The 27,723-nt window shown below is 36.5% G+C and overlaps 2 protein-coding genes across 2 annotated transcripts; one reads left to right on the forward strand and one right to left on the reverse strand.

Moving 5' to 3' along the window:
* Positions 1 to 200: 200 nt before the first annotated feature.
* LOC149833973 (large ribosomal subunit protein eL20z-like) lies at positions 201 to 11,371 on the reverse strand. The gene is made up of 4 exons (XM_090011150.1): positions 11,046 to 11,371; positions 9,766 to 9,841; positions 9,333 to 9,450; positions 201 to 536 (listed from the first exon to the last, which is right to left on the reverse strand). Exons 1-4 carry the CDS (start codon positions 11,224 to 11,226, stop codon positions 477 to 479), a joined length of 435 nt encoding a protein of 144 aa, XP_089867276.1. The 5' UTR covers positions 11,227 to 11,371; the 3' UTR covers positions 201 to 476.
* Positions 11,372 to 14,706: 3,335 nt separating this feature from the next.
* On the forward strand, positions 14,707 to 27,108 carry LOC149833974 (3-hydroxyisobutyryl-CoA hydrolase-like protein 5). Its single transcript, XM_090009247.1, has 14 exons — positions 14,707 to 14,823; positions 15,966 to 16,049; positions 16,147 to 16,215; positions 16,307 to 16,370; positions 16,800 to 16,873; positions 17,021 to 17,104; positions 17,330 to 17,414; positions 17,493 to 17,578; positions 18,098 to 18,219; positions 18,351 to 18,411; positions 18,952 to 19,047; positions 26,731 to 26,832; positions 26,920 to 26,961; positions 27,091 to 27,108. The coding sequence occupies exons 1-14, from the start codon at positions 14,707 to 14,709 to the stop codon at positions 27,106 to 27,108; spliced, it is 1,104 nt and encodes a 367-aa protein (XP_089865373.1).
* The last annotated feature ends 615 nt before the right edge of the window (positions 27,109 to 27,723 follow it).

A 27,723-nucleotide genomic window follows, 5' to 3' on the forward strand; every position in this document is an offset into this window, starting at 1 on the left:
GTCAGCGATATGAACCAAAAAAGAAATTCATTTTGGGTCTTCCACATGAATCCTTTTCCTCCAATCATTTCTATCCAATGCCATGTCCTCGGTGAGGTTCAAAGCATTCATATCCTTTCCTATCATCTCCATCCAAGTCTTCCTAGGCCTACCCCGACCTCTTTTAACTAATATAACTTCCAAGTATCATTCCAAAATTATTTCTTGAAAAGCGATCAAAACCAACAGCCTGAAACTGAATCAGAGAGAGAGAGAGAGAGAGAAGTTTAGGTTTCAAATGGATATATAGTAGTGATCATTAAGATGCGCACAGCCACCATCATAACAAACCAAATATGAAAAGAAAATTGTGAAAACAAATACGATCGGAGACAATTACAGATGTTTAAAACGGATCCGTCTAGATAATATATCTGCACTGGCTAACGTGGCCGAAACAGAAATTCGTTGGGTACATCAAAGCCAAACAATCTTCGTCACCAGGAGTGGGTTCCCTTAGTCACCCCGAAAATAATAGCAATGAGAACAAGGATAGCCTGAAAATTGCAATTTCATGAGTCTTCTAATCAACAGCTTTCAGAATCAAGTTCACAGAATCTACGCAAAATACCAGCACACCATCAAAGCCACTAAGAGATGAACAAGTCCGACTGACTGCTTTGGAAGGCAATACTTGGCAATGTGATGCATTGATTTCCATCAACAATACAATGCTGTTTCACAATTATTCTATAAACCATAAAGTTAAAAGCACAATGAATTGCACGCTTAAGCAAATTGTTATCATACCAGTGAAAATATCTGACACTCAAGACAAAAGGGGTTTCAAGTTCCAATAATATAAATCAAAATGTGAATGAATTTGGCTCTGGTCTCATTTAACTACCCAACCTGTTAGGCAGCACCAAAGCAACCAATTTGCTTGACTTTTAATTTTTAAAATAGAAGGCTGTGAGTGACATCAATATTCTAATTCTTTACCACACTGACACCAAAGAATCCTTTCATGATTTCATACACATGCATCATATGGATGGTCTATCGTGTGTAAACATGGGATGCTGGTACTGCGGGTACTATGGCCACCTAGGAGATAAAGTTCCGTCTGTGCCAAAGTCAGCAGATGCTGCTAGTTTTTGTGAACCCTACATAGGGAAGCTTTCTGTGGCTGTTTTACACCAGTCACAAATATCGCCGAGAGATTTACGCAATAAATTAAGAAAACGTATTTTTTTTCGATATTCTGGCAAGATTTTCAAAATCTCGGTATTTTTTAATATCTCGCGATATTATCGTGGTATTAAATGCAGAAAATAAATTATGAAAGGGCAGTATCATACCTTTGCCCTCATTCAAATCCTCTTTAACCCATAAAAAATACTTTTATAAAAAGGTGCCCACCTGGCAACCTTTTCTTCCGCAGCAAGCCCTGTGTATTCCCAAGGCCAAAAAGGAAACTAAAACAAAAAAAAGGTTTTGAAAAATGGTGCCTACGTGGCAACACCAGCGCTCATCCTCCACATTGCAAAAAGTAAACGATGGAAGGTCTCTTAAATAACCTAATGAGGGGTCCTTCTCTCTACTCGAGACTAATTCCCTTTCCTATTGAACTTATGCTCTTGGCTAAGTCTAGACAACCTAACTTAGTTATTAAATGCTCATCACTTGTTTAGCATGCTATATTTGAAACTTTTAACATATAATATCTTGTATAATGTCTTTATTCATCTTATTACCCAATAAATTTACTTTACTTCCTCTAAAAAAACATATAATATTTTCTTATTATTATATATGTATTTGTAATATATTATAATAAACCAAGATTTTTCAAGATTTTCCCAAAAAATATAAAAATTTTAAAATCTCCCACGATATATTCACTTGCCGAGTAATTCCTGATATCTGTGACTATGTTCTACACCTTATGAGTTCCTCTTCAATAGATCTTGCACGAGTTGGTATGTTTGTCCTGCGATAGGAAGTAAACACAAGCGGAGAAGAGAGTGGAGCCAAAGGTAGATGCCCTGGCATTCTAGGAAAGGCTAGGATGTCCATTGATATTCATATTAGGGAAAACAATCTCAAAGTACAAAAATACCCCTCGATAATGTACAGATTATAAACAGCTCTTATAACTTAAAAGATAAATACACTCTTTACATTAACTGTATATTGTTATCATTCCTAAATTTTAACCATAAACACAGACACCACCAAAAACTCCCTGTAAGTTGTATCCATCCTTGTAAAAGCTGTCTAAGACTAGCGTTCTGTTTTTAACTATGTAAGCTGACAACAAACTTCAACTCTACATCTTGAGACCATTGGCTGACTCATATTATAGAAACTGGTAAGGTAGCAAAAGAATTGAAGTACCGAACCGTGTTCAGTTAGGAAAATTTTTACAGTAGTGGAAGTATCAAAAAAGAATTTAATCTATTTCCTATCCTAGTAAGAAAAAATAGTCAGCACATCTAAAAGAAGACTACAAGGATGGTCAGATTTGGTTCAGCAGGTGTAGGTATTACTGCACCCAACCTAATTGGTTATTGCATAGTCAGAAAAGCTAAAACTGAATCCAGATTCAACTTAAATAGCTAATTGAATATGGTATTTACATTTATTCGGATTTGGACATCCATCAGATGTAGTACCCTATACCAAACCCGGGTCCAGTTATTAATTTGGAATTTGGATACTGTCTGTGTTACTGAATCCTGCTAAACAGACGATTATTAATTTGGATACTACCTGTGTCAATGTTGTAAAAACGTATCATAACCCGAATTGTCCGTGTTAAAATACATGTTATTCATATATATATATATATATATATATATATATATATATATATATATATATATATTGTCTAAAATACCCAATAGGGGTATTTTAGTCATTTCACAAGTACCCGATAGGGGTACTTGTTTCTTTTCATTTATTTTTTGTAAATTCCTTTTTTATTTTTATTTTTTGTATTTTTTGTATTTTTTGCTCACTTAAAAGGGGCCCCACCATGGAGTCGATGGGGCCCCCAACGGTCACATTTGTGACCGTTGGGGGCTCCCAATGACTCCATGGGGAGCCCCTAGGTGGCTCTTCTTTTAAGGCCATAAGGCCATCCCTCCTCTCCTTTTGTGTATAAATAGGGGTGAACCCCTCTTGTATTTTTCACTCTTGAGAGCTCTCTCTTTCTTTCAATAAGAGAGATTTATATTTTTATGTTGTGTTGTCTCTTGTGGGTTTGGGTGTTACCTCTTTTGTTTGTTCATTAGTGGGTATTGTAAGTGCTTATCGCACTCTTTGTTTTTCCGCATATTTCATTACATGGTATCAGAGCCTTGTGTATGCTCTTCTTCCTAATATAGCTAGTTGAGTAGTTATATTATTGTTTTTTTTGTATCTCTCTTCGTTTGTCCTCTTGTGAGTGATTAAATGGAAGGGGAACAAAAGATTGATCTCTCCTTCAAGCTCAATGGCTCCAACTACATGATGTGGGCCGCCGCCATGGAGAACAACCTCAAAGGTAAAAAACTTTGGGGATACGTTATGGGCACCATTCCGAAACCACAACTCCAACTCACTAAGATGGATGGTGATCAAGAGAAATCTCTTGAAGGAAATGCACTCATGAAGGCCATTGAAGATCACCAATCTAAAGTGGAAGATTGAGAAAGTAAGCATGCGAAGATTCTTGCTTGGTTCATGAACAATGTGGAGCTCAAGATTTGCGCCAACATTGCTAAGTTTCGGATGGCTAATGAAGCATGGTTCTTTATGAAAGGTATGTTTACTCAAAAAGACCTTGCTCGTCAATTCTTTCTTCAAGAAAAAATCCGGACTATCAAGCAAGGAGAAACGAGTGTAAGGGATTACTATAGCACTCTTGGACCCTTATGGGATGAGCTATCTTTACTAGAACCAAAGTGGGTTTCTAGTGTGGATGTGGAACTAAGAAGAGAACAAATGGAAAAAGAACACTTTTTCCAATTTTTACATGGGCTTAGGCCCGAATATGAACAAGTTAGATCTTCCCTTTTTCACAGATCTAAGTCTCTTCCCTTGGAAGATGTCATAGCCGAAATATGCCAAGAAAAAACTCGTCTTGGCATGATTAAAGGAGGAGATGATGTTTTGGCCGTATCTAAACCCGGCAACCATGTAAAAGCCTATAAGCCTCCACACTTTGGAAGGCAAAATAATTATAATGGCAACTATAAAAAAGCCATTTGCCATCATTGCCAAGAACCGGGTCACATAAGACCTAATTGCCCTAAGTTGAATGAAGCACCTAAAAACAAGGTTGCCTCCGTTGAAGAAGCTACTCAAAAGAAGGAGGAAACTATCAAAGAGAAGGAGTCTTTTTCTCTTGCTCAACTATCGGAAGCACTACAAACTCTACTCAAGATTCCATCAACCTCGGGTGCCGCCATAGCTTCTTCCTCTACTCCAGGTATGTTTTCTTGGATCCTTGATTCTGGAGCTTCCTTTCATATGACCCCTCTTGAAAATGAGCTTTCTGATTTGTGTAATAACTCTAAAAACTCTTATGTTTCAACTGCCGATGGTACATCTTTACAAGTAAAAAGTTTTAGAACCTTAATTTTTTCTAAAGATTTCTTTGTATCAAACGTGAGAGTGGTACCTCAACTTAATTTAAATCTCCTCTCTGTTGCTCAAATATGTGATCATGGATGTGAAATCTCCTTCTCAACTACGGATTGCTCTATACAGGATCTCCAGTCCGGGAAGCAGATTGGGCAAGGCCATAGGAGGGAAGATCTCTATTACATGAGCAACTTGAAACTTCCCACTAACTCTTTTTGTAACCATGTCCAAGATAAAAATATTGAAATTTGGCATCAAAGACTTGGACATCCAAGTTTCTCGAAAATGTACTCCTTTCCATTTGGAAAGAAATTTTGTAATGAGAAACATTTTGTTTGCAAGAGTTGTATTTTTGGCAAAATGAAATCCACCCCTTTTCCAAATCGAACTTTTGTGTCCAAAAGACCTTTTGAGTTAGTCCATTCAGACGTTTGGGGTCCTTCCCCGGTCATGTCTAAAGGAGGATACTCCTATTACGTTACCTTCATTGATGGCTACACTAGATATGTGTGGATCTACTTTCTCAATTTAAAATCCGAAGTCTTTGACTTCTTCAAGAAATTTCATATGATAGTCAAAAATCAATTTTCAAGTAATATCTCTACTCTTAGATCTGATTCAGGTGAAAAATATCTATCAAATGAATTTTAAAATTATTTAGAAATAAATGGAATTTGTCATCAAAAATCATGTCCTAGGACTCCTCAACAAAATGGTTTAGCCGAAAGAAAGCATAGACACATCATGGAAACCACTAGGACACTCCTTATTTCCAAAGAAATTCCAAAGAATTTTTGGGCCGAAGCGGCCTTAACCTCAACTTACTTGATAAATATAATGATATCATAATCCTTACAAAATACATCTCCATATGAAAAACTATTTAAAAGAACACCCGATTTCAATAGATTAAGAATTTTTGGGTGTAAATATTTTGTCCTTACACATAAAAGAGACAAATTATCTCCTAAAGCTATTGAATGTGTTTTCTTAGGATATGGAGAAAAACAAAAGGGTTTTAGATGTTTTGACTTGAAAAATAACAAACTCTATCTATCCAAAGATGTAACCTTTTTGAAAAATGAAAATGGTTTTATGAAAACTAAAGATATTGACGAAAGTGAATATGCTTTCTTATTTGATCTTCTCTCCCAAGAAGATGAGACTCCTCAAGAAAAGGAAATCTCTAATGAGTCGTTGAATGACCTAGAAGATATTCCTCTTGACAATGTTGAAGATGAAAGTGATAGACCAATCCAAACCTATATAAGGCGTGGTCAACAAGCTCAAATGAGCGCCTTAGAAAAATACTCTCAAGGGTCCAACATAGAAGAAACTTCTTTAAGGAGATCCGGCCGAATCTCCAATCCTCCTAATAGGTTTGTTTCCTATGAGTCTCTAACTCTAAGGTATAGAGCGTGTCTTATTGCATTACACTCATTTCATGAACCTTCACATTATAATGAGGCCAAAAACATTCCCCAATGGGTTGAAGCCATGAACTTAGAACTTAGTGCTCTTGAAAAGGCAAAAACTTGGGAAATAACTTCATTACCCACTGGAAAGAGGTCGATTGGATGTAGATGGGTCTTCAAAATTAAAACTAAAAGTGATGGTTCATTAGAACGCTATAAAGCCCGATTAGTAGCAAAAGGATATGCTCAGGAATACGGTATAGATTATGAAGAAACTTTTGCACCCGTAGCTAGGATGACCAGTGTTAGGACTCTTATCGCCGTGGCGTCAGTCAAAAAATGGCCTATCTATCAACTAGATGTTAAGAATGCATTCCTAAATGGTGAATTAAATGAAGAAGTTTACATGGATCCTCCACCAGGAGTATGTATTGGTAAAGATAAAATTCTCAAACTTAAAAAGGCAATATATGGTTTGAAACAAGCCCCAAAGGCTTGGCATGATAAATTTAGTAATGTAATGATAAGTTTGAATTTTCGTTCATGTTATACTGACATTGCTTTGTTTGTGAAAAGTGCAGAGTCTTCAGTAGTTATTTTACTACTTTATGTTGATGATATGATCATCACTTCACTGGAAGTGATGAGCAAGGAATTAATGATATTAAGAAAGTTTTAAAAGAAAATTTTGACATGTCTAACCTTGGTTTCTTAAGATATTTTTTAGGGATTGAAGTGGCGTACTCTCCTCGAGGGTGCATTCTCTCTCAGATGAAACTTGCTGCTGATATTTGTTCCAAATCTGGTATCTCCGATGATAAGAAGACAGAAACCCCTGAAGTCATCAATGCAAAATTAAGGTTGGAAGATGGAACACCTCTCGAGGATCCTACTCCCTACCGGCAACTTGTTGGGTCTCTAACCTACTTATCCATCACTCGGCCAGACATAGCTCATGTCGTCCACTCTGTCAGTCAGTTTCAACATGCACCTACAACCGTGCACATGAGTGCAGTCTTAAGGATCGTCAGATATATCAAAAACACCATAACTAAGGGAGTTTTTCTTTCCTCCTCCTCATCACTTGATTTAATTTCTTATACTGATGCTGATTGGGGAGGAAATCCCAATGACCGAGTCTCAACTACGGGATTTTGTGTTTTCTTAGGTGACTCTATGATTTCTTGGAGATGCAAAAAGCAACACAAAGTATCATTGTCCTCAACGGAAGCGGAATATCGTGCTATGGCCACTACAACCATGAAACTTGTATGGCTAAGAAGTCTCCTCAGTGATATGGGCATTGTCATCTCTACTCCTTCGAAGATGTGTTGTGACATCAAAAGCACAATTTATATTGCAAGCAATCACACCTTCCATGAGCGTACTAAGCATATTGAGATGGACTGTCATTACGTACGTGATGAATACCTAAGAGGAACCATAGCACTACCTTACGTCACATCTGAGTATCAGTTGACAGACTTCTTCACTAAGGCCCTTGCTGCTCCTCGTTTTTTGTTTCTCCTTAACAAGCTTTCGGTTATATCCCCGTAAAGCTTGAGGGAGGGTGTTAAAATACATGTTATTCATATATATATATATATATATATATATATATATATATATATATATATATATATATATATATATATATATATATATATATATATATATATATATATATATATATATATATATATATATATGTGTGTGTATTGTCTAAAATACCCAATAGGGGTATTTTAGTCATTTCACATGTACCCGATAGGGGTACTTGTTTCTTTTCATTTATTTTTTGTAAATTCCTTTTTTATTTTTATTTTTTTATTTTTTGTATTTTTTGATCACTTAAAAGGGGCCCCACCATGGAGTCGATGGGGCCCCCAACAGTCACATTTCGTTGGGGGCTCCCAACGACTCCATGGGGAGCCCCTAGGTGGCTCTTCTTTTAAGGCCATAAGGCCATCCCTCCTCTCCTTCTTTTGTGTATAAATAGGGGTGAACCCCTCTTGTATTTTTCACTCTTGAGAGCTCTCTCTCTTTTGCAATAAGAGACATTTATATTTTTATGTTGTGTTGTCTCGTGGGTTTGGGTGTTACCTCTTTTGTTTGTTCATTAGTGGGTATTGTAAGTGCTTATCACACTATTTGTTTTTCCGCATATTTCATTACAGTCCGGGCCCAAAATAAGATACATATTGTATCGTATCGTAAAAAAATATGTTTAAATAAAAAAATTCAAAAAATCCGAAAAAAAAAATCTAAAAGAATCATAATACAAGAAAAAATGATGAATTGCATAAGATAAGACAATAATATCACATATCAATCAAATATGTGCTATGAATGGCATGCATATCTCACAAGCAAAATGAAAACTATGAAATGATATGCATATTAAATAATGAATTTAAGCCAATAAGTCAAAAATCGTAATAATGTTTACATAAACAAAAACAATATCATAAAGTGTGTTTTTTAAATACCAAAAAAAATTACATAACCAAATTCTTTCAAAATTCAAACAAAAATGAATTAGATAACGTTAATCATGAATATCATCATCATCGTCTTCTTTTTTTGCAAAAAATCTCCCTAAATCACTCTTAATCTCTTTAGGGATTAATATGAACTAGCACCAAGGGGCCTTATATGCTTTTGAAAAAAAATCTGAAATGAGTGCACTTAAACTGCATTTATAATGATATCTTAAGAAAAGCCCCGTATCAGAGTGTATCAGAAGATACAAGGGCATAGCGTATTGTAAGATAGAGAGGTGTATCGAAATATGGGTGTGTATCGTATCGGAAAACCCCATAGATACGATACATATTGTATATTGGCCTATGTTACTGAATCTTGCTAAACACACTCTGATTCAGTCAGATATCTAACCTAAATCCAAAACCATGGAGATACCAACTACAACACCCTTGATCATTAGTATTCTAAAAAAAAATGAGGACAGGCTTAAGGAATCATATTTAATGCACCATTTTTAATGGACGTAATAATTGAAATTTCTGATAAAGCTATTATCTCTTTAGTAAAATCATATCAGTATTACCAATAACGTAATGTCATTGTTCCCATATTAAAGCACAGGCAGATTGGATAGTTGGAATATTACCAAATATTGGCCTTATTGACCAAATGCATGACAAACTGGAAATTTATCCTTGGTTCATTATCCAAATTGGCTGTTCAAAATTTTCAACTTTAAAGAAACTACATTCAGTTGAAGAAGATCAGAAAATTCCCTTTTAAGCTCAAGCATATTGGAGATCAGCAGTTGATACTTACAGCAACTGTGCATGCGATGTACCCAGGCTTCTCTCTATAATCTACTCTTCTAACACAGATAAGGATGAAAGCTCCAATATACCAGGGTATTGTAGCAAGAAAGAAGCCAATGATAAACCTTTTACAAGAAAAATAGAATTTTGTTAGATCACAACTTACCAGAGTTTAAAAAAAAAGTGATGAAGGTCAAATAATTTGAGCTAATAAGCACAATTTTAAGAGACTTTGCATTTAAGTAGAAAGAAAGAAACTATAACAAAATTATATATCAATAATATTCCCTGTATAAGAGAAAACATGTCACCATTACATAAGTTTATCCATCAAATCCCTTCCTTTTCACAATCATCTAATCAACTAACCATGGCTCAAAAAAACATATAATGCTTTTAACTGTTCAATTTTACTGAACAATAGAGAAAGTAGAACTTACAGAAACCATCCCAAGCCAATGCCACAGCAAGGAAGACGAGGTTCTCTTACAGGTGTTCCCTCTGCAACTGCATAACCTTGCAACCACCAAACGATCAACAATCAAACATCTGTTAGTAAAGATCTGAAACTAACACAAAAACTTGATAACCACATGTAAAAAATAAAATAAAATAAAAAGGAAAACGAAATGAAAAAAAAACATATAGTTTTTAAGTCCGGGAAAGGCCCGGCACTAGTAGACTCTAGCCTGGTGTAGTTCAAGCGAATGCCCAGGATTGCCTAGACAGAGCTTCACCTAGTTCATCTTGGTTGTCCACCATGTGGAACACCATAAAATCATGCCCCGAGAGGGCACGTCTTTTATTTTCAATTGTATGGCCAGAGAAAAACAAAAACAGCACCCTCCCCTTGCTAATCTAATTAGATGAATGGGTATAATTTGGGAACTGTAGATGCAAAACTCTGAATGAATCACAAGCACATCGGATCAAAATCCCACCAAACTCGACCTTGATGATCTATCGCTATATAAAATAGTAGTCCTTCGGGAACCCAAGCCAAATCCCAATATTTTAACTAATAATCAACAAGCATAACTGAAAATATCGGGAATGATCCTCGAAAGCATTTGTTGTCTTCCCTCTTTGCCATAAAATGGAACTGTTCCTAGTTGAACACTTGAAAAAAAATACTCAATCAAGCCAATGAATCAAGATTCAAAAACTATACAGATAAACCGTACATCACATAAATCACAAAGAGAAATAACTGTTTCACCGTAGCCCGCTGTCCATGAAGCACAGAAACACTTCCATATCATTCGAAGGAACACAAAAAAAAAAACCCGCAAGAAGAGCAGATATTAGATCAAGACACTAAAAACACCATTTTCCCAAAAAAATCTTTACCAGAAAACCCACGAAAAACGCTCCGATCAATTCACAGAAACGACCGTTTCCATAAAAAAAACAATTTTACGAGAAAATTTTCCGAATTTCATGCAAAAAAATCCAGATAAAACCAAAGAATGAACCCGTTTGAAGCCCCAGAACAACATTTCCGCCAGAAGAACGCCCTAGAAAACATCACGCGATCCTCTTTTCATTCTCTGAGCGATCATCCGCCCAAGATCAAAACCGAAAGCAACATATCTCAAGAAAGGAACACTAGAGAAACAAAGCAAGCGATAGACGCGGTACCGAACGCAATCCACCACACGAGATCAAACCGAACCAAGCCGGCTTCCAGGAAAGAGTAGAGAAGAGAGAGATGAGGTACCGGGAACGGCCTGGTAGCCGTGGGGGTATAAGGGAGGGGCGGAGGGCAGGGATCCCAGCGGAGGGACGGGCTGAGGGAAGCCGATGGCCGGCTCACCTTGTTGGGGGTAGGAGGGTTCCCCCTGGAACGTCCCATAGTAGGCCGCCTTCTCCCCCGCCTTGCTCCGGCTCTCCTCGCTCATCTCTCTCTGGTTCTGAGCGTCTGCCCTAGCAATTTCGGGCTTCACTTCTCCGGTGAGGAAGGAAACTTCCGACGAGCTTCGCCGTCTCTCAGACTCAAAAAGAGCGTGTCTGTCTCTGTGAGAGTCAAGAGGCAAGAGAAGAAGGACTCCGAGAGGAATGGAAACGTCATTTCTCTGTAGTCTATTCAACTTGTAAAGTTAGGAGAAGAACGGCTTTAACCGAGCTCCAAACGAATGCCCTCGCTCGATCCCATTAATTACGAAAACATCCTCTTCGGCTGTCATCTCATATTCCCACTCCCACCACCTACCGGTCTCTCTAACGTCACACAGATATAGCCGATATTTTAACAAAATATCGTGTTTTATATAAATATTTTGATAAACCAATAAAATCTCAATATAATTTGTGATATTTTAAACATATCACCTATTTTTATGTTTTTTTGTCACTTTTTTCTATAAATTCTTTGTTTTTAAGATGTTCTTTGTCTTTTAATACTCTTACAACTTTGTAATATATGATTATAAAATTTTAATGCATCGCCAAAGAGAATGACGATTGTGCTGCCCCGTTTTTTTAGTTAGGTTACCTTTGAACCCTTAAAAATCATAGCTTTAGGTGTTTGATGCTTAGACCTAAACCATTAGATGTGTTTATTATTATTTATTCAATAAAAAACATATTTTTGATTAAGCATTTTGTGTACTAAATTTTAATGATAAAATATTTATATTTTTACATTAAATGAATTTAGAACAAAGCTTGTTTCTTAATGAATAAGCAATGATCGCTCCCTCTTAATCATAAGGCTGAGGGTACCCTTATTAGGCAAGGAAAACTTTTCTTACTATTGAAAAAAAAATCAACGGGGGCTCGGCTTGTCTGATAGGAGTAGATAGTGCACGTTGCAGGTTCAAAACTCAATGGTATAGTTGTATAACCGGTAGGGTTCTGCCTAACCACAGATTGCCTTTAAAAAAAAAAAAATAGTAGTACAAGTGGGTTGTGTCTAGAGCTAGGTCCGAGTTGGTTACTATACAGCCAATGCAGGTAGGGGTGGCAAAATCTGACACGACCTGCCAACCCGCGTCTTAGCCGGGTTTGGGTTTGGCTTAAACGGGTTCGTGTTGTAAATGAGTCAACCCGCCTAACCCGTTTATTAAACAGGTCGGGTTCATGTTAGGGGTATGCCAACCCGTCTGACCCGTTTAATAAACGGGTTAGGCGGGCGGGTCAACCCGCTTACCCGAACCCGACCCGCCAACCTGTTTACCCGACCCTAACCCGCCTGCCAACCCGTTTACCCAAACCCGACACTCCAACCCGCCCGCCAAGCCGTTTACCCAACCCACCTGCCAACCCGTTTACCCATGTACCCGTTTACCCGAACCCGACCTGCCAACCCGTTTACCCGATCCGTTTATTAAACGGGTTAACCATGTTGTGTCGGGTTACCCGTTTAATAAATGGGTCGGGTTTGTGTTTGCCACAGCCGACCCGTTTAATAAACGGGTCAGGTTCATGTTGAGGTATGCTGACCCGCCAACCCGACCCGATTGCCACCGGCCCCTAAATGCAGGTAGTCTATGTTCAAAACATTGGATCCAGATCATAAATGGTCAGGGTCATATTGTATCCGAACCAAAACCAAGAAAGCAAGCCACATTGGATGCACAGATCAGATCCAGAACTCATAGTGGGACCTGCATTGGATACATATCTAGAAAGGGACCTGGTTTATCAAAACTAGATACAGTGTTGGGTTGGACTTGAACCAACTTATATCCGATCATTTTGAAACAGTACTTGGCAATTGGCATGGGACAAATCTCATGATAATTTGTAATTTTTTTTAAAATTAAAAAATCACATGCACATTAAAAATAAAAACTTTGGAAAAACAAAATGGTATGGGTTTAGATTTATTTGGACCCATTTGCATCCCTTGATCACATGCCATGAATGAAAAATCAATAATTCAATATTGCGATTTTGACTGAAGTTGTTACCTAACAATCTTACATGGATTTGGACATGTGAATGGGTCCATGATGCAAATTCTCTTGGTATGACATGACAATTCTCAAAAATTAAGACATGGGGTTATGGTATCCAAATTTGTTTGTACAAGACAATATTTTCAAATCTTTATAAAAAATAATTTCGGACCCATGTCACAATAAGTTGATATTTTGAATTTATTGTGACTATATTACAACAAATTTACAATATGAATATATCATGAAAATTTTAAAATGATTATCTTTTTCAGTATAGTGCTAATTTTATCATATATTTGTTGGCGACTGTGTCCCACCAATCAAACGGACCCGAAGGGTCCAATACATGACTCAAATGCAAATTATTTTAGATAAATAAATAGACGGGTAAAGCAAAAGGGAAAAGGATGGGCTAATTATATATTTCAGATAAATATATAATTAGTTGATGGGTTAAGCAAGGAAAATCAAAAGATTTTGGCGTCAGTTGCTGGGGACTGGGGAGCATGTTAATCGTCACCCACATGGGGAGGACGAGAGGATGAGTTCTCCATCTCCCTTTTATGCGCAGTTTCCTATATATGGTGATGTTGACATGATCGTCCTATCTATTTTTTTTTACCTGTTTTTAGTTGCCAGGTACTCCGCCAGGTACTCAACACCACACGCGACTTTGTGTTGGTCTTGCAACGGTCATGTAGAAACATCTTTTGAATCACAGGGACACACTGAGGGCAAGTTTGGGAGAAAAAAATTTGCTCATAGAAAAGGAAAAGAAAGTTTTGCCTATGAGAGTTTTTGATATGAGAAGTTTTCCAAAAAAAAAAAATTTAGCTTGTTTGTATACCTTGATAAAAACAGTGGAGAAATGTGAAAAAATGAGAGAGGGTGGTGATGAGATGGATGACCGTGGTGATGGTGAGATGGTGGGTGGTGGTGGGGAGTGTAAAAATAATTTTTTTCTTGGTAGAAAACATTCTGACACCTTTCATGGAGGAAGTTTCCTATGTGTACTTTTTAAAAAAAACTCTCTAGGCTAAAAAATCTCTCTAGTTTGTAAGGGTCAAAAAATCCCGTGCAAAATTTTCATTTTTCCTATATCTTTATCGCTTTCAAATGTGCCCTTCTCACCACCACCCTCCTCCTCTTTTATTTTTTCACATTTTTTCACGCTGTTTTTCTCATGTTATACTTACAAGAGAAAAACTTTCTTTTGTAAAATTTCTCATATCAAAAAAATCTCATAGGTAAAACTTTTTTTTTCTATGAGAGGTTTAGCTCTTGGCTTGTTTAGCATCTTATTGTTACATAGATCTTATTGAAAGAGAGCAACAATAGGATATTCAGGGATTTCTACTCCATAGCTCAGTCCATCAGCCCTCCATAAGCTCAGTCCATCAGCAAGGCTATCCATATATATGTTTTTTTCATTGCTGCACCCACCCGGGTCGCCTGAGTGACAGCAGGCTTGAGGTGATGGTGCTGACCCCTTCATCCCATGTTCGACTCTCACCGGGTGTGCAGGTGCCTTTAACTGGTGGGTTCCGTAAAAGCTTAGGTGTGGGTGACCCCACTCAGGGTTTACCTCACGGGGCAAGCCCATTAAGCAGTCCTGTTCTCGATGAGAGCTCCTTGTCATAAAGGAAAATGTTTTTTTTTTTCATTGCTACTCTTTCTTGGAGATCTTTTGATCTACTGGCTTAGGCCATTTTCAGATGTAACTTCTCTCTTTCTTTCTTTCTTTCTTTCTTTTTTAAAGGCAAGCTGGGGTTGGTTAGACAGACCTCACTAGTTACTATTCAATTTACCATGGGATTTGAACCTGCAACGTCCCACCACATGGAGACATGCACTGACAGCTCCTACCAACCACGCTGAGCCCCGTTGATAGATGTAACTTCTCTTTTAATAGTCAGTTGTCCACTCATCGATTGATAGCATTACAATGTAATGGATGATATTTTTAATGTCATGTTTTATTTCTCCTAAAAAAAAAAGGTAGATCCTAAATATCTAAAAATTTTGATATTTTTTTAATAGCAAACTTAATGAGACCCAAGAGGTTAGCCTAGTTAGAACGGGCCTCAGCTGCCATACAGGCATTCGGGGTTCGATTCCCACGGGCATCATCCTTCTTGCATAAGTCGAAGCAAGTATTATAGTCCCTGGCGCCTACCACTTGAACCAGAGGGTTTTCCTTCACTAAACACCAAAAATAACTTGTGTTTTGTTTGTGATAATTTTCCATCTACGTCATGTACTAAACTTGCACTTTATATTTTAATTTATTTTATTAATTATTAAACCATTTTTCTCTATTGTACTTCTCCATAGTTATTTTTTTTAACATTTTTTCTGTCTTGACTAACAGATATTATATCATGTGCAAACAATTTAAATAAGTACATGGGCTTAAATTAGATTCTTGGTATAGCCCAACTTTTGACTGAAAACAGAGACGCACTTGTATGTGCATTGTTAACCAGATTATTGCTTCTCAAATCTCTACATTGAAATTTGGTTGATAAATAGTTTAAGTAAAATGTCTTTTAGAAGGAAGAAAATTTGTATTAGTATTTTTTCCCTTAGAACAATCGCTGGCTGGGTTCTGTCTGTTTGAAGCCCTACGTTTTGTTCTTATGAGACTTGAGGTTCATGAATTGTGCTAAAGGATGTTGGCTTGATTCTCAATGGTGCCTCAATTCTGACTAGTTGATCATTTTCTCTGTGTGAAGGTAGTCCTTGCAGAAGAGGTCGGCAGTGTTAGATTGATTACATTTAACAGACCTCAGCAATGGAATGTTATTTCTTCAAGGGTGGTATGTTGTGGAATTGAATTGGAATTGCATATTTGCTTGATTTGTATGCATGATGGTCTGGATGTTAATGAATTGGTATGGCATGACCCATGGTTAGGTGTCAATATTAGCTGAATCTCTAGAGAAATGGGAAGGAGAAGATGATGCAAAGCTTGTTATTATTAAGGCTAGTATTCTGACATACTTATCAAAAAAAAGGAAAAGAAGGCGTTCAATTAGTTTATATGCAAAGTGATACATTTTGTGCCTGTTAATAGGGAAGTGGGCGTGCATTTTCTGCTGGTGGTGATCTAAAGATGTTATATACTGAAGGGAAGACAGGTAAACTTCCCTTACGATAGATGTCCCAATTGGCACAATGCACATTATGTAATTCTGGGGTGTGTCATTTTCCTGTTTCACTTTACTTCCCCACTTGGTCGATGTGCTGCTTTCTTCAATTTTGGATTCGATATTTTCATGTGGCTTGCCGAGATCCTTCTAGCTCGATAATAGTGAATTTCTTTGATAGAGCAACGTTTTCATGTGATTATTTGTGGCCGTTGCCAATTTGGCCCAACTGTTCGTGTCTTAACCCAGTCAATCCCATGCATGGCCTGTAAAATTTGGTGAAGTCTTGGTGAGGCACACAAAATGACTCGACTGGTCTTGTACAAGTACCAAGCCTAGTTGCTGCAATGCTGATTGCTTTTCTGAAATTGTGATTTCTTTGATTGTATCTTATCTTTTTCTTTTCTCCATCTCATGCAGACGCCTCATGTACTGAAGTTGTTTATAAGATGCACTGGCTACTTCATCACATTCACACCTATAAGAAGACCATGGTATGTAACTAGTCCTCTGTTTTTTCCAGTATCTAAATTACTTTCAAGAACAAGATGATGTTGATGCCTTTAAGTACTTTGTGTTGAAAGCAGAGCCTCAAACTAGCCTCATGATTTCTCATCAGTAAACCGTAGTGCTATTCTCAGGTAGCTCTTGTTCATGGTATTGTCATGGGTGGAGGTGCATCTCTGAGTGTTCCCTTGAAATATTCAATTGTCACAGAAAAAAACTGTAAGTATATGATTCTTGAAAGATGATAAAACACCAATATGATCATTATTTATGCTTTTTGTTTGGAATAAGATGATTAGTTTAAAGATTTATCTATGCTTGTAAAATGCTGATAGATAACTGTCGGATTGCTTGGTCTTTTTTTGATGTCCTGTGCCTCCTTTTGACAACTGGGTCACGTGAGGAAAATCTCAATATATTTCATTGTTCCGTTCCTTTGGCAGGTATTTTCAGTGCCTGAAGCAAGTGTGGGATTTCAGACTGGCTGCAGTTTCTCCTACATTCTTTCTCACCTTCCCGGGCACTTGGGTAAATTGGTTTTGTCACTCAGCATGACAGTATAGGTACAATCATTGACCTTAAAATACTTACAACAATAATCTGCAGGGGAGTACTTGGCTTTGACTGGTGCTAGGCTGGATGGAAAGGAAATGATTTCTGCTGGCCTTGCTACCCATTTTGTCCCATCAGAGGTAATCTGTGGTTTATGCTTGAAGTCTCAGCTGACAGGACCTTGATCTCTTGCTTTTATTGATTGAGTCAAATTGTCTGGGCATCACCCTGCTCTGGTGTGTACCTAGGGAACTTAGAGAAAAAAATTGACTGATTCAGTCTGTCTGCTACTTCTGTCCCAGCTGATCCTGTTTGAGTCTTTAGAGTAGCAGATTGACTCTATGGCACCAATCAAGACTTGGTTACATGGATATTCGTTCTTGTATTGCTTTCAATTTTCAAAGAAACATATTTTCTGTCCATGCTAAGTTGACCCACAGTTTTATTGCAATCCTTCACCTGCCGACCTATTTCTCCATAGTTTTATTGAAATTCTTAACCTAAAGACCTGTTTCTGCACTTGCCAAAAACCAATTGTTTCGTTTATGAAATATTTTTGGAGTATGTAGCTCAAGCTTTTCTACCCTAATATTCTGTTTCTGTTAATATGTACTACTCAATTTTGAGGATCTTCACATTATGTTATTTGTTTATGGCAGAAAATATTTGAGCTGGAGAAGCGGTTACTAAGTTTAGACTCAGGTGATGAGCATGTTGTCGGATCTGTGATTGAGGAATTCTCAGTATCTGTTGAACTCGATGAAAAAAGCATTTTGAATAAGTAAGAAAAGTCAAACCAGTACTTGTGGAACTGTTGTCCATCGAAATACAAGAAAATCTCTCTTTCTTCAGAAATAACATCTTTGAAATTACTTCACTTTCTATATTTTTTTTTTTTTCATCTTCTTGCAGGCAATCTGTCATAGACAAATGCTTCACTGGAGAATCTGTGGAGGAAATCATAAGTGCACTGGTCAGTGAGTAGAATATAAAAATTGCTTGCTCAAATCTTCTAAATCATGAATGCAGGACTTCTGGCACTTTTAATTATGATTATACCGAATGTGTCCAAATTATTCTATCCAACCTTTGTTGATATATTTTGTTCACGTGACTATGAAAGATCAATTGTCACATAATTGCATAAAAAAGGAAATAAAAAGTTTACTGCACGAACACACATGCATGAAAACGCTGATGCACACACACACTCCCTTTGGTTTGTCATGTAAAAATAGAGTCATGGTAACCCCATCAGTTTCCATAAGGGCATTCTTTGCAATTTCCTTCCGGTAAAAGCTGGTGAAGCACCAAGAACCATTCATTGCTGTACAATGGCTCATGACAGAAAAAATCTGAGAAATTAATATGGTCACATCATCGTGTCTAGATACTGTCATAAATCAGTCAACTTTAAATTAAATCATACGCAACATAATTTTAATGGTGTTTGTTGTAAGCAACGTAGGAAAGGTAACCTGCCAGATTGTGATGTCCTCATGTTGGTTTTCAGGAGGCAGAGGCCAGTGCAGAAGGAAATGGATGGATAGCTGTAGTCAAGGGGTTAAAACGATCATCACCAACAGGACTGAAGATCACACTAAGATCTGTATGTATATTCTCCAGTCATTTTGTTGTGAATATTATACACTGTGCTGTTGTGAAAGCAATATAATATAAGCGATCAAAGGCCTTACATATACTGAAATATCGCCTAAACGTTGCATCTGAAAATTGAACATATACTTAGACAAGGCGACTCGTATTTATATTTTTTATTTTACAAGTGTACTACTTGATTTCACTCAGTAGGCAAGCCTTATGCTCTAAACATGTCAAACAACAATAGCAATCATATATTACAAAGGGGAGATTTATTTTACTTTTGTTAAATGATTAAGAAAATGCAAGGAAGCATGCACATCGAAACTGACATTCTCATTAAAGGATAAATGGACTAATTGCTATTTTTTGGGCTCATTCTGGGGTGATATCAACAGCATTCAAGGAAATATGAATAAACTCAATTTTATTGTCAAGTAAATTGGAACACTTGCAATACTGACAAGATGAAGTGACTGCTTGTAGTGAATTTTATGTTATTTTGGAAAATGTGAATGTTTCGTCTTTGCCTCTGGCTAATAAACATCATGTATCACTGTAAAACCACCCCAACGAAATCGTCGGGTGGGGAAAAATTTTAAAAAAACAAACAAACAGGGGAAGATGGTTCCCCCAAAATCAGGAACTGCCTTCCCCCTTATCATGTGTGTGTGTGTGTGTGTGGGGGGGGGGGGGGGGGGGGGGGGGGGGGGAGGGGGGATGAGGATAAACCTCAACCCCCACGATCGACAGGTATGGGTGAGGTTTATCCTCACCCACTGTGAGGGATATAAAAAGCCCTCACGGTGCATCTCCTCCATCCATCGATCAAGCAAGAAGAGAGACAGAGCGAGAGAGGTGTGAAGAAAGAAAAAAGAGGGAAACGAGGAGTAGCAGGGAGGGGGGCTTACCAGAATTTCGACCGACGATGCCAGGTACGCCACTCTTCTTTCTTTTCTGGGTTTTTTTTAGGTGATCAGAGTTCCAGCAGCCATGGCTGCCGGCGAGTTGCAAGCAAAAAAAAAGGGGAGGAAACCCTGACAAGGCTGCCGAGAGAGAGTGGGTCGGTCGGCCCCTCTGCATCTGAAAAAAAAAACAAGACGGAAGGGGGTTGTGCCCCTTCCACCCTTCCTTTTATATAGGATGACCAGACTGGGTCAGTGTGGGTGTGGCCCAAACAGAACCGGGTCCAAGTAAAAAATAAATAAATAAATAAATAAATTTATTGGTACCGGTTCGGACCGACTTAGTCAAACCGAACCGATTTGGGTGTGAACCAGAGCGAGTTGGGTCTGACTAGGTCTTGGTTCTCAGTTTGGATATGGTCTGATCTGGACCAAACCAAATTTGGGTTCAGTTTGATCTAGTTAGTCTGGACTGATTCAAATTGAACTAGATCTAGACAAATCTGGGTCTGGATTCTGTTTGACTGATTTAGATCCAGAATAGAACTGGATCTGGTTCAGATCAGTGTTGGATCCAGATCAGAACTTGATCTGGATCCAACTGAATGGATCAATTCTGAATCCATATCAGAATCGGGTCTGGATCCATACTGACAGTTTTGGATCCAGATAAAAAATGAATCTGGATCCAGTTTGTGATTAATTTTGAATTGTGAGAATCCAATTGAGTTTTTGAACCAAACCCAGATGGGTTGAGACTAATTTCAGTAAACCTAGTACTCTAAGCTCAGATCGAACCTGTTTTGACCTAGGATGAGTTAGGTCAAATCATAATAGTCGAAATAACCAAATTACCCTTGTGTATACCCAAGATCCGATTAAGTAAAATGGGTATAACTTTGCACTCCAAACTCAAAATTGAGTGAGATTTGGTGTGTTGGACTCGTATCGTAGAAGAGAATCTCCTTGTTTTCTGGTTCTAAAATCAAGAGTATAAAAATCGAGGTATGACGAGACAACTCGAGAGAGGTATTTTGGTAATTTTGTCAAAATATAAGAAGTTATGTATATTAATACGAGCGTGAGTGTATGAACTCTATATGCTTTCCCTTTGGAAAGTAATACCAACCAGACTTGGACTCTCGAGATCCCAGATCGGGGTGTTACAATCAGAGGGGCACCGTCAGATGTCAATTCTGAACAAGTATTAGAATCAAATTTATCCTGCATCTGATATCCAATACTTTTAATGACTGCTCTAGAAGAATAACTTCTATTTTTCATAATTTTTCTGTCATACCTACATACATTCATATACTGATAGTGACGAAATCTCTTAAAAGCTACAATTTTGAGTTGGTTATTGGTTTTGAAGATTACTTCAGCTTGATGTTAGAAAGTGACTTTGAATATTTTAGGTTCAATAATGAACCCATACACATGCACATTAAGTGCGAATATACCCACTTAAGGGAACACCACAAGCACATCAAGTGCTAATACATAAACTCATAAAAGGGATAAATATGACTTAAAGTCATAAGTTGAATATTATTAAAGAAATAGGAAGAAGAGGGTAAAAACCCTATACAATGGAGCATAAGCTCCTCCAAGGAGTGAGAGAATTACAAGGGGAAATCCCCTATTTATAATACAAGCAAGGAGCCACTTAGGGGGCTCCCAAAGGAGTCGTTGGGAGCCCCCAACTGTCACATTTGTGACCATTGGGGGCTCCCCAATGACTCTTTGGGGAGCCTCCCTAGGTGGCGCAAACCACTAAAAAAGAGAAAAATAAAAATTAAAAAATAAAAGTAAAGATTACAAACATATTCCAAATGGAATATGCGTAAAACTGTGAAACGACTAAACTACCCCTATGCCTATAAATAGAAAAATATATATTTTATATATATAATTAGGATAATACATATGCATATATACCATATATGAATATGTATTATCCTTTATATATATAAAATATATATAAGATTACATAGGTTGAATGATACATTTTAACACCCCCCTCAAACTTTGCGTGGGAGAACGAAAAGATTGAAGAAAGCAGGAGGAAGACTCTCATGGCTTCAAGAGCCTTCCGTACGAATGTCATTGCAAATGTCTTCCTCCAACGTCTTTAACGATGAGCACCTTCCATGATCTATCCAAGGTACATCTTTTCCTCTTATCTTCAAGATCCTGTGGAACAACAACAAAGAAACAAGTAAAACATATCTTTGCACTTTACTCAATTGGAACATTTCTAACAAGCTTAATTGAAACCATATCGGATGACACATCCGCAAAACAATGGTGCAAAAATATAACTTATGCATAGAAATTTGAAGTACATGATAGGATACTTATTTTAGCATGAAAAGTAAATTTAGAAAATCAAAGTTTCAAAATCATACATCATGTTAAAGAGTGAGTGGAAGCAAATTATGCGGAAATGAATTGCAAGAATGCATAATGCATTCATAAGGTCCAACATTGGACAAACATAACCCCATAATGGGGAATAACAAAATGGTCTAAGGGACACCACAATAAGCCTACGAAGAGACATAAGCTATATATGCTTTATTGAATGAGGGCCTAAAAGGTCATAATGAGCATATGCATGTTCTATCATGAATCATTAATGAACATGCTCCAAACATACTTTAGTCAAAATGAACACAGATGCAAATGTTCAAAAGCATGATGAATATGAACTTCAAGGGGCTTTAACACGCATAGATCAACAATAGAGTTTTTCACATCTTTAGGGGGAAGATCTATGTCAAACAAATGTCATATATAAGAAGCATGATTTGAAAATATATTAAAGCATCCACCCAAGATTCAAAAATGAATATCATTTGAGACAAAAGACTCATTTTGCATATCAAATACAAAAGATGCTGAAAAACTGTAAGCACTTCATATATAGATTAAATACTAAAATATCAATTTGATTTAAAAACATATCATAGATATGATTCACTTGTATCTAAAAACACAAGTTATGAATGAAATTTTGCAATTTTTCAATAGTAGTTCATCCACTACAAGCAACTACCTCATTAGTCCTCCAAAACCCGTAAATCAAGTGTATAAGCTACTAGGCCAAGAATATAAATAAAATGTCATTAAAGGCCAAATGACACACACTAAGGTGTGTAAAAATACCTCTTGTCTACATATGATAATACTTGAAACGAGTGCATCAACGATAAGAACAAGAGAATACACGCCAACATGGACAAAAAGCATCTCTTGTCTACGTAAAAATACACTCAAGGTCAAGTATGTTCAGCTACTAGAACAAGAGTATTAAGTCAATCATGGCTAAAAACACAATACATCTCTTGTCTACATAAAATGACACTTGAATTGAGTGAAAGAAACCAACCATGGGCATACAACTCAACGACTAGAACAAGGACACAAATGCCAACATGGACTAAAGATCACACACCATGGTGTGAATCAACGTGTCTTATCTACATATAATAACACTCAAGACAAGTGTGTTCAGCTACTAGACCAAGAGAGCAAATGCCAACAAAGGGCTAACAACACACAAAGGTGTAATAAAATTCTTGTCTACATATGATGACACTTAGATAAGAGTTATAAAAGGAGAAGACTTTTGAGGTAATAAAACTTGTAATGACAAACATATATATAAATCAAACCTTGAATCAATAGAACAATATTCTTCAAAAAGAATACTCATAAAAATAACATTTTGGAATAAACTATGTAAAAGTATCTTCAACAAGATACAACAACCGATAGAACAATATTCTTGAAAATGTGTGAACATACGCACACCAAGAACATATGGAACACTTGTGCACAAAAGCATGAAATCACAAATGTGCAAATGCACTCATAATTTTTATAAACAATAAAAGGTTGAGCAATAATCCCTAAAACCTTGATTTTAATATACCTTAAAACATTTTAAGGTTTCAAACATCATATATCCATCACATTTATATATAAATAAGAGCATCCATAAGATTAATGACCAACATCAAACTAGTGACACACTCATATACCAAATCATTCTAGAGTCCCAAGGTGCCCATAACTCACCTCAACCACCATCTATAATATGGTAAGTGGACAATCTAAAATGACATAACAACGAGTGACACGCTCATAATTAGAGATCATATACCAAATCATTCTAGAGTCCCAAGGTGCCCATAACTCACCTCAACCACCATCTATAATATGGCAATTTGGACAATCTAAAATGACATAACACAAGGTGCCCTTAACTCACCTCAACAAACATCTCTAATATAAAAATAAGGCCAAAACAATGATGCATTAAAAAAACATGTGATGGACAAATATAAATGCCACAAAAAGGCAATAAACACTTTAGGAATTATTTTTCAAAGAAAAGAGGACCGATTAAAAATTGAATCAAAGGTCCAATATAATCAATCACAATAATATGTTTTATAACAACAATTTTGCATAAACACAAATTATACTTAATCTTCAAAAGAAGTCATTTATAAAAAAAAAACTTATTATGCAACTAACACAATTATGAAATATTAAGCAACATCATGCGTAAGAACCGATTTGGAATAATCAAAAAGTCAAAAGCAAGCCTCAACTATGATAGATATAAAGTGCAACTAAATGCATACCAAATGATAATAGATGCACTTTTATGCAATGCAAGATCTTTAAATGACAATAATCTTGAATGAGCAAATAACAAACTTAGGCCAATATAGGCATTCATAAAGATGGTGAAGTTTGAAAATCTTATGAAATGCACTATTGTAACTTAAAAAATGATGCTCACAACCAATCTCAAAAGATCCACAAAGGGTTACAAGTATTAATGAATCTTTGAAGGATATTATGCAAGGGAAAGGATACTCACAAACAATCTTCTCACAACAACCATGAAGTCTTCATAAAAGAGCATATACTCACAAGAAGATTATAAGGACCAAAAGGCTCCTTAAAGAGAGCTCAAAACACACAAAAATCCCAAAAAAGGGGGAAACTCCACTAAAGTAAGAGAAATCCCAACAAAGAAGAATAATAGATTTGTTAAAAAAACTTATGATAAAGTAAGATTGTACTATGACATAAATCTATAAAATTAAACATTTATTAAGGAAAAATTCAAAAAGCTCTTAAGTTTTATAAAAAAACATGACTTAATTCAACCAGAATTATATATATATATAAAAAAAAAACTTAATTAAATGTTGCTCATATAAAAAGGACACATTAGGTAAGTGAATCAAAACTTATTAAGGAATTTTTCATATATGCCAAGCATTTTTCGAAAAACTACATCTCACAAACATTTTAATCTTAACATACCTTTCTTTAAAGACTTACCACATATAAAAGGTATTCTTATAAACAAAGATAGGTTTAAAATATAAATTCAAGGCTCCAATGGTCATAAATCTTTACCGACCCATTAAGTTTTGAGCAATCATCTATCTAATTTTTCGCCAAACAAGTTATCATTTTAAAAAATTTCAAAGAAAAACATACGAAAAAGTATGTATATGAAAAATATTCAATAGAGTATCAAGTAACTCAAATTTTTATAAAAAGACATAATGACAAAGAGTACACATAAAAAAAAACATATTAAATTCTTCATACAATACTTAAAGAAATAGAATGCATACCGAATAACTTTTAGAAAAGAGAGAGAAATGAATACTTCACCATTTTTCTTTAAAACTTTCTTGAATACCATGCTTCCCGATGCACCAAAGAGCAACTCGATCTCAACCTTGCTCTGATACCATGTTAGAAAGTGACTTTGAATATTTTAGGTTCGATAATGAACCCATACACATGCACATTAAGTGTGAATATACTCACTTAAGGGAACAACACAAGCACATCAAGTGCTAATACATAAACCCATAAAAGGGATGAATATGACTTAAAGTCATAAGTTGAATATTATTGAAGAAATAGGAAGAAGAGGGTAAAAACCCTATACAATGGAGCATAAGCTCCTCCAAGGAGTGAGAGAATTACAAGGGGAAAGCCCCTATTTATAATACAAGCAAGGAGCCACTTAGGGGGCTCCCAAAGGAGTCGTTGGGAGCCCCCAACGACTCTTTGGGGAGCCTCCCTAGGTGGCGCAAACCACTAAAAAAGAGAAAAATAAAAATTAAAAAATAAAAGTAAAGATTACAAACATATTCCAAATGGAATATGCGTAAAACTGTGAAATGACTAAACTACCCCTATGCCTATAAATAGAAAAATATATATTTTATATATATAATTAGGATAATACATATGCATATATACCATATATGAATATGTATTATCCTTTATATATATAAAATATATATAAGATTACATAGGTTGAATGATACATTTTAACACTTGATTGTTTTAAAATTTTGAAATGAACTGTGGACAGCTCCTTTTATTTTTTTCATGGTTTTGTAAACTCCTTTGTTTCACTAAAAAAAAGAAGCAATTCACCTATTTTCAGGAAAAATAAAATCTCAGTCCATACAAGTGAGGCTATTCATCGGTTTTGGGAAGAATAAAAATCCCAGTAGGCTCTATAAGTAAGCACGTGGCAGTTGTGCATCATGTCCTTACATTTGCATTTGGTTGGAATTTAGAGCTTGCAGACAGCACAATTAAATAATTTTTCTCCACATCAGAAGAAAAAGAGAAAACTAGCACTTTGCTAGTATATGAAATAATATGTTTGATTACTAGGGCTTCCAAATTTCAGCATTCACAAAGAAGCCTCTATTCCATGCCAGGTACGGGAAGCAAGGAAACAATCTTTGACTGAATGCCTGAAGAAAGAATTTAGACTTTCCATGAACATACTAAGATCAGTAATATCCAACGATGCGTATGAGGTAACGACTGACTAAATGATAATTCAGAAGCTAAGCCTTTATCTTGGCCCTTCATCTATTTTTTCTGTATCTGTTGGAACTGAGAAGGGTATTAGAGCATCGGTCATTGATAAAGACAAAGCTCCAAAGGTATGAAGAACTCTCTCTCTCTCTCTCTCTCTCTCTCTCTCTCTCTCTCTCTCTCTCTCTCTCTCTCTCCATACGCACATCCGCACTTTCCTTTTTCATATCTTAGTATCTTCGCATCAACATTTGCAGGTGGAGTGGCAAATTTGAGAATTCAGTCTACCAAGCTAAATGCACTGGCCAGAATGGCGATTAGTGTTATTCTTCTTAGTTCTCATGCCAGACATTCAGCAGATCCACGTAAAATGAAAGACAAGTGAGCATTGCTCCTCCAGTCATATTGGTCATGTGCTACTTTCTTGAACCGTACATTGGAAGTGTTTAAATTATCTTATAGAAACACCACCACGTTTTACGGATTACAATAAGGAGACTCAAGGGAAACAAGTGAGGCGCAACACCCCTTGGCAAGTCTTAAAGGGCCTCAGGGCACATAGGACTAGTAGGGGGGACTCAATTTTCATCCAGTGATCCTTACCTTGGAGACACCAACCCACACAAGTATTTATCTTGTCTTTGGTTGTGTTTTTCTTGTTTGGTACTTTGGGTGTGATCACAAAACTAAAGAAAATACTGAACATTTGTCTAGATAACCAGTCTGTAGTTGTAAAAGTTGAACTTCAATAGCCAAGCATCTTCAAATCTCCCCATTCATCTTTGCGGTGTTCACGAAATTGTCCCCTCCATTTCATTAATCAATTAGATGTTATGATGAGCATATAATTCATATCCACAAGATGGAATCCACTCAAGAGGTAACTTATG

Source organism: Nuphar pumila, chromosome 6 (assembly GCF_984573655.1).
Source record: "Nuphar pumila chromosome 6, dmNupPumi1.hap1.1, whole genome shotgun sequence".
In the NCBI taxonomy this organism is placed as follows: domain Eukaryota; kingdom Viridiplantae; phylum Streptophyta; class Magnoliopsida; order Nymphaeales; family Nymphaeaceae; genus Nuphar; species Nuphar pumila.

Excerpts from the sequence above, each read along its gene's own strand:
- LOC149833973 (XM_090011150.1), bottom strand. The coding sequence starts at position 11,226 with ATGAGCGAGGAGAGCCGGAGCAAGGCGGGGGAGAAGGCGGCCTACTAT. Across the intron at positions 9,451-9,765 it reads ATTGGCTTGGGATGGTTTCT|GTTTATCATTGGCTTCTTTC; the intron begins GTAAGTTCTACT and ends TTCTTGTAAAAG. Across the intron at positions 537-9,332 it reads ACATCGCATGCACAGTTGCT|GCTATCCTTGTTCTCATTGC; the intron begins GTAAGTATCAAC and ends TGCAATTTTCAG.
- LOC149833974 (XM_090009247.1), top strand. The coding sequence starts at position 14,707 with ATGGTGCTGACCCCTTCATCCCATGTTCGACTCTCACCGGGTGTGCAG. Across the intron at positions 16,216-16,306 it reads CAAAGCTTGTTATTATTAAG|GGAAGTGGGCGTGCATTTTC; the intron begins GCTAGTATTCTG and ends GCCTGTTAATAG. Across the intron at positions 17,105-17,329 it reads CAATTGTCACAGAAAAAAAC|GTATTTTCAGTGCCTGAAGC; the intron begins TGTAAGTATATG and ends TTCCTTTGGCAG.